Raw genomic sequence first — 6,952 nt, 5'->3', positions numbered from 1 at the left:
GCCGGTGGAGCGGAGCGTCCTGTTCGAGCTGCAGCTCTTCTTCTGCCACCTGGTCGCCCTCTTCGTACACTACATCAACATCTACAAGACGGTGTGGTGGTACCCGCCCTCGCACCCGCCCTCGCACACCTCGCTGGTAAGCGCCCCGCCGCACGCCGCCCCCGGACCCTGCCGGACCGCGTTGCTTTTCCCGGGCCGGCGGCGCCGTCCCGTTGCGCTGCCGCATCGGAGCCGGGAGGCGGCTTCAGACACGGCGCGCCGCGCAATTGCGGAGGGAGCGTGCTCGGGTCGGGCTTCTTACCCTGGCCGGGGAAATGTCGCGTGTCTGCGTCCGAGGCGCAGCTCGGTACCGGCTTTACGCCCGGTTTATCGAAACGGGAGTCTCCTCCGTTGCTTGCTCCGAGGGGCGTACGGCTGAGGGCGAGCACAGTGCGGGGGTATTTGAACTCCGAGCCTCCAGGCGTGGCCCTGCACGTAGGACGCCCGCCAAAGGATTTAGAAATATCTGAAGCCCGGGGTGCGGGTGGAGGAGGTTTGCCAGTACGGTTCTGGCCTCCTGGATTCGGAGTTAGTTTTGGCCGATTTGGCCTCGGATACAAATTTAAATAAAAATCATTTTTAAAAGAATTGCAGGAGCGAGCTTGGTTGTGAGCGTGGGGCCCATCTGGCTTCCCCCCAGCAGCCTGGCCGCCGCACGTATCTCGACAGGGTTGCCTCTCGTTAAAGATGCAGGCGCCTGGAATCGGTCCCGTTTTATGCGGACCAGCCTGGTAGTGCTGGCAGATTTCTCAGCGAGTCGTCTTAGGGCAAACTTTAGGCACCCTGACACCAGGCGTCTTGGGGCAGGCAGGAGGGAGGAGGAATGGCTTGGGTGGCTCGCCCATCGCCTGCGGATTGTCTGCTGCCTGTCGGAAAACAGCCGGGTTCCCCTTTGGTCGTTGCAGAACTTCCATCTCATCGACTTCAACGTGCTGACGGTGACGACCATCGTCCTTGCGCGCCGGCTGATCGGTGCCATCGTGAAGGAGGTAAGGGCTCAGACCGGCGAGCAGCGTCTCCCCTCGTCTCTCTGTATTTGGGGCACAGGAGGTAGATGAATGCACCGAAGTGGGCACAGAGCAGCAGTTCTCAACCAGGGTGAAGCAGTGCCTTGGGGTGCCACGAGATCCTTTTAAAGGGTGTCACAGATGCGGTGGAGCACTAGCACAGTTGGGTCTGCAAACACCTACCTGTGTTTCACAAGCTAAACCTGGAGACTTCCAGGAGGCATCCCCTATGTCATCCTGCCCTGCTGCTGGCTTTTCGAGTGCTGAAAAATTGCTCGGGGATTTTTACGCAGTCAAAAAACGAATGAAAGCAAAGAGCTGGCATTTTGCAAAGGGGGTGTTGAGTCTAATGACGGGCACCTTGAGTGTAAAAAGGCTGAGAACGTCTGGCCTGGGGCCTTATTCGGGGCAACATAGCAGGCACCAGCATTGGGAGCTGGTGCCAGGTGCTGCACCCACAAAGTAGTTAGTGCCCAGCGACGCAAATGCAGGGACTCTGAGCATGACTCCCTATCATGTTGGCCTGAACAGTTATAACCTTCTCAGGAACGAAGTGAGGAGTGGAAAAGCAGAACGGAGGTAGTTGGTGGGACTGGGAGGATTTCTGTGCTGGTTTGTAAATTTGAAGGTGCAGCGAGGCCTGGGATTATAGTTCAGAGCGACTGGAAAGCTTGCGTGCCCCTGAAGCTTCTGCCTTTCTCTTACCCTGTTCTCAAAGCCTATGAGCTCAAGCTGTAACGCAGCCCAGGCATCATGTCTTTCAGCGTGTCTCAGTCCTTTTTTGCCCTGCGTTCCCTTTCCAAATCCCAGTGTGTTTTGGACCGCAGTGACTGCTCTCTTCCTTGAGGGAAATTCGGTGTTTGGCTTCCTTCACCTTTTCCCCTGCTTCTAGTCGGAGGAAGCTGCCGACCTCAGCAGGGTATATTCACAGCTAGATTCTGCTTCAGAGTCTTTCTGCAGGAAGGCGGAAGCTGGAGACGGCGCTCTTTTCCCACTATATGTAGGGGAACAGGCTGATCCTTGTCTTCAGGCTGATGTTGGTGACCTGTCAGGGCAAAGCAGGCAGCCCATGGTAGCTCTCCCAGCCTGTGCGTGGTGCACAGCTGCTTGGTCTTGGGAAAGCTCTGGGTAGATGCTGATCTACGCTGGGCCTGTCCCACCCAACAGCAGTACCTTGAGGTCACTGCTTCTGCTATAGCTCGGTGCTGGCTCGGAGGGTCCGAGCAGTGATTCAGTGTGACACTCGTTTCCAGAAGAAGGGGCAGTTGTCTGACCTCAGGCTGCAGCCTCCAGTGCAGTCACAGCGCTTCTCGGGGGGGTGTGGGTCCCACTGACATTCCCTTGGAAGAGTTGGGCTTGCTGCAGAAGCGGGGCCTCACTGGGACAGACTGGGAACCACTGGTAACTTCTGCCCTGCTCTGTCTCCTCTTCCCTGCAGGCTTCACAGAGCGGCAAAGTCTCCCTGCCGCGCTCTGTCCTCCTGGTGATCACTCGCTTTGCTGTTCTCACCGGGACAGGTTGGAGCCTGTGCCAATCAATAATTCACCTCTTCCGGACCTACTCATTCCTCAATCTCCTGTTCCTGTGTTACCCGTGAGTATCTCATCCCCCAGCTGTGCTTCGCTGATGAATCCTTAATGCTGCCTCTCCAATCAAACGATGTTGTTCAGAGCCCACATGGGGCAAGATGAGGCTTGAAAGCAAACGAGCTCTTGACTCCCTCGCACTTAGTTTTCTCTTTCTTGACAGATCATAAGGACCACATGGAGTTAGCTTGAGGCTTGGGTCCTTCCATGACTATCGCAGCCTTTCTAGGCGTCGGCCAGAGCGTGCCCCTTGGCCGGGATATCTGAAAAGGCCCTGCCTTGAGACTTCTTGAGCTCCAAAAAGTCCCATTTCTCTCCAGCTTGCTCTGGGCTAGTGCGTTTCCTCAGCTTCCACCTCCTTACGTTGATCAACTCGGGCACCTTTTCTCTGTCTTGTATTAACCACAACTCTGGAGCCAGCTCCCATTTCCATTCCAGGAGCAGAATTGCTTCCCCGGTCCGTTTTTCTTGCCAGGTGGAGAGCAGGGGAGGGCTGAGTGCTGTGCGCAGGTGTGGTTCAGGTGTAGAATGGCCCTGTGCCATCACAGTGAGAAGCATCTGCTGAAGGGCTGGGCCTTACCTCCACCACCTCTGAAGGGGTAAAAGGTCGGTGACGGTGATTGGAGGTCAGAGATCTGAGTTGCGGGGGGGCGGGCCTGCAGGTGACCCTGTAAGCATGGATAGTGCAGAGATGGAACAGTTTCACATGGCTGCTGGTGCAGATCATGGAGGACCATCTTTTTGGCTGTGTCCCCTTTCAGGAGATGAACTAGCTGCTGGAACGGGTCCCAGTTATGAGTTGAGCATGAAGCCGTAATACCATGTGGAGCTTAGCAGTGCACATCCAGAATCTGCAGGGCATTTTAGGTGGACCTAACTGCGTCCCTGCCAGAAACCTCCAGTAGATCTGTAACCTGGTTGGATCCTTCTAGGAGTTGCACAGGAATCAGCCTTCAAAGTCCTAGACATCATGCAGTGTCTGGCTAATTCTTTCCACTGTAGGGAATGGCTTGGGACTGGTACCACTGTCACAGTCTGTTCACCCATTCTGCTCTTCCAGGTTCGGCATGTACATTCCCTTCCTCCAGCTGAACTGTGACTTCAGGAAGACAGGCCTCTTCTCACAGGTGGCCAACATTGGCCCGCGAGAGACTGGGGACATGAGCTCCCGGGGCAAGGACTACCTGACAGTACTGAAGGAGACATGGAAGCAGCACACCAGGCAGATGTACGGCATGGAGGCCATGCCCACCCATGCCTGCTGCCTCTCCCCGGACCTGATCCGCAACGAGGTGGAGTACCTGAAGATGGACTTCAACTGGAGGATGAAGGAGGTGCTGGTGAGCTCCATGCTCAGTGCCTACTACGTTGCCTTTGTGCCAGTCTGGTTTGTGAAGGTGAGTGAGGGCTGTGAACTCTCACCCCATGTACTCCTCTTGGGGCTTCACTTGACTCCTTCTTGTAGCAGTGGCCAGACTGGATGCTCAAGCTATGGGAGATGTGAGGTTGTAACCAAGCAGGTTTCACCCCGTGTCTGTAGAGCAGGTGAGATGACTCAAAGAGCTGTTCTGCACACAGGGGGGGCTGGGGGACATGACTTCTGAAGGAATTAGACTTATTTAGTCTAGAGAAGAGGAGACGGGATTTAATAGCAGCCTTCAACTACCTGAAGAGGGGTTCGAAAGAGGATGGAGCTGGACTGTTCTCAGTGGTGGATGACAGAACAAGAAGCAGTGGTGTCAAGTTGCAGCAAAGGACGTTTAGGTTGGATATTAGGAAGAATTTTCTCACTAGGAGGGTAGTAAAGCACTGAAACAGGTTACCCAGAGAGGTGGTAGATGCTCCATCATTGGAGGTCTTCAAAACCCAGCTAGACAAAGCTTTGGCTGGGATGATCTAGTTGGGAACGGTTCTGCGTTGAGCAGGGGGTTGAACTAGATGTGACCTCCTGCAGTCTCTTCCAACCCTCATTTTCTGTGATTCTATGACTCCCTGCGTCTGCTGGCGGGATGTGGAGTGGAAGGGGAGTTGATCCCCCAAGAAATAAAAGCTGGGACCTAACAGACCCCACCAGGTCCTAGCGTGCACAGTGCTTCCCTTGACTTGGGCAGTTGTGTGCATGTCTGTTCATGGGCCAGTAATCACAGTCATGCTCCCTGGAGCTGAAGAAGGGAGGAGGCCATTTTGCTCATACCAGTGTTTGGTAGAAGTCTCTTGTGACCACTCCAGGATGGGGATGATGGGGACTATCTCCTGTCCTGCAGTCCTCTAGGAGGGGGATTTGAATAGAGTTCAGACCACTACAAAGGAAATACTGGCTCTGGAGCCAGGAATGGAGCTAGGAGCAACCCCCATGTGGGTGCAGCTCCTTGGCTGCTAGGATGAGGCCCAAGTTCACTTGGCCAAGTGCCCCGTGCCTCGACTGCCCTGTCACAACAGGTCTGGCTGCTTCTCTCGCCCCCCAGAACACGCAGTACTATGACAAGCGGTGGTCATGCGAGCTGTTCCTCCTGGTCTCCATCAGCACCTCTGTGATTCTGATGCAGCATCTCCTGCCGGCCCGGTACTGTGACCTCCTCCACAAAGCCGCGGCTCACCTGGGCTGCTGGCAGAAGGTGGATCCGGCCCTCTGCTCCAATGTGCTCCAGCACCAGTAAGGAACTCCCCGGCTCGGGACAGGCAGGGGGTTGCTCTTGGTGTGCACTGCCTCGAATAGGGCTGAGGCAGGGAGTACATCTGCCGTACACCCAGCGGAGAGATATTGTTTCCCTTTGCACTTTGCTTAGCAGCAGGTGAAAAGCAACCAGATCTGCCTCCTGTGTCTGCTAATAAACCTAAGTCCACAGGAGCAGGAGCTATCCTGGCCCCATCCAGCTGCCCTGAGCGGCCCCTTCCCTGCTGTGGTAGGTGTGCACTGGCTTAGTGCAAATATTGTGCCATCAGAAATGACTGCCGTCCTGCCTCTGGGTGTAGCGCCAGCATCCCCAGCGGAATGGGTGTGGGTGGCCGCAGCCAGCCCTGGTCCAAGAAGGGGCTGAGGGAAGGCCTGCTGGTTTCTCTTGCAGGTGGACGGAGGAGTGCATGTGGCCTCAGGGGGTGCTGGTGAAACACAGCAAGAACGTGTACAAGGCCGTGGGCCATTACAACGTGGCTGTGCCGTCTGACGTTTCCCACTTCCGCTTCCACGTAAGCTGGCCCCCTCCTTTATTTGAGCCAGTTACAGTTTCAGCATCATTTGTGCCCTCTGCTTTGGGCAGTGGTCCAGCTGCACTGTCCCAGCTGCAGGGAGCCCACAGCTTAAGCTAGACGAATAGAGAGTTGCTGAGTGGGGGGCAGTTACTGCCAAGGTCAGACAGCAGGAGGGAGACAGAGCCAGGGCTGAGACAGTGACAGTCTTGTACCTCTCCTCAAGCCCACCATCTTCGGCAGCTTTCCAGAAAGGACCCAGGCAAACTGGCCCGCAGCGTGAGAGCACCGAAGCCCTCCATTGAGAGGGAAGCGGAGATGTGCTGCTGTCTCCGGGGGCAAGATCCTCCCAGGGCTGCATCATGCTGGGTGTAGAGCACTCTAGGTGGAAAGCCTGGTTTGCCTGCCCTGCCTTACTCTGGTTTTTTTTTTTCTCCGCCAGTTCTTTTTCAGCAAACCCCTGAGAATCCTGAACATCTTAATCGTGTTGGAAGGAGCCGTCATCTTCTACCAGCTCTACTCCCTGATTTCTTCGGAGAAGTGGCACCAGACCATCTCGCTGGCTCTGATCCTCTTCAGCAATTACTACGCCTTCTTCAAGCTGCTGCGGGACCGGCTGGTGCTGGGAAAAGCTTACTCATACTCGGCCAGCAGAGACTCAGAGCAGAAGCTAAACTGAAGCACTTGGCCTGCTCCGCAGCTTGTTACAAAAAAAAACAAAACAGGAAAAAAAAAAACCCCAAAACAACCAACCTCAGAGCTTTGTATTTTTGTTACCACTGCTTTTTTTCTTTGATAACTGATGTAATTAAAAGGAAAAACCATATTTTTTTACTCCCAACCACTGTTTGCCTGGTTGCTGTGGCCGGATTCCAAAACTTCACCCCTCCCCTTTGCTGTCCCTTTCGTGACCACATGCCATCTGTCTGCGAGGCAGCAGATCTGACTCAGGTGGCGGAGGGCTGGGAACAGGAGGCTCCTGAGGCCTTGTCTATAGGAGGTTGTACTTGATTAAACCAGGCTTGGGACCTTGAGGTGGGGCAGTGCTGTCGTGCAGGTGTTTCTTTCGGCTCCAGTGCCCGTCTCTGAGCTGCAACCTGACTAAATGCCCGTCAGCACTTCACCACCATGTCA

At 55.2% G+C, this 6,952-nt stretch overlaps 1 protein-coding gene across 1 annotated transcript; it reads left to right on the top strand.

Annotated features, from left to right (window-relative positions):
* Nucleotide 1: 1 nt before the first annotated feature.
* On the top strand, nucleotides 2-6,659 carry TMEM39B (transmembrane protein 39B; the record flags this gene model as incomplete). Its single annotated transcript, XM_006019405.3, has 7 exons — nucleotides 2-136; nucleotides 945-1,028; nucleotides 2,485-2,639; nucleotides 3,693-4,029; nucleotides 5,098-5,285; nucleotides 5,698-5,818; nucleotides 6,261-6,659. Coding segments are annotated over 7 exons (1,257 nt in total), but the record flags the coding sequence as incomplete, so codon positions are not given.
* Between the last annotated feature and the right edge of the window lie 293 nt (nucleotides 6,660-6,952).

Source organism: Alligator sinensis, unplaced genomic scaffold (assembly GCF_000455745.1).
Source record: "Alligator sinensis unplaced genomic scaffold, ASM45574v1 scaffold337_1, whole genome shotgun sequence".
NCBI classification, from domain to species: domain Eukaryota; kingdom Metazoa; phylum Chordata; order Crocodylia; family Alligatoridae; genus Alligator; species Alligator sinensis.
This window is presented reverse-complemented; position numbering and strand designations above follow the sequence as displayed.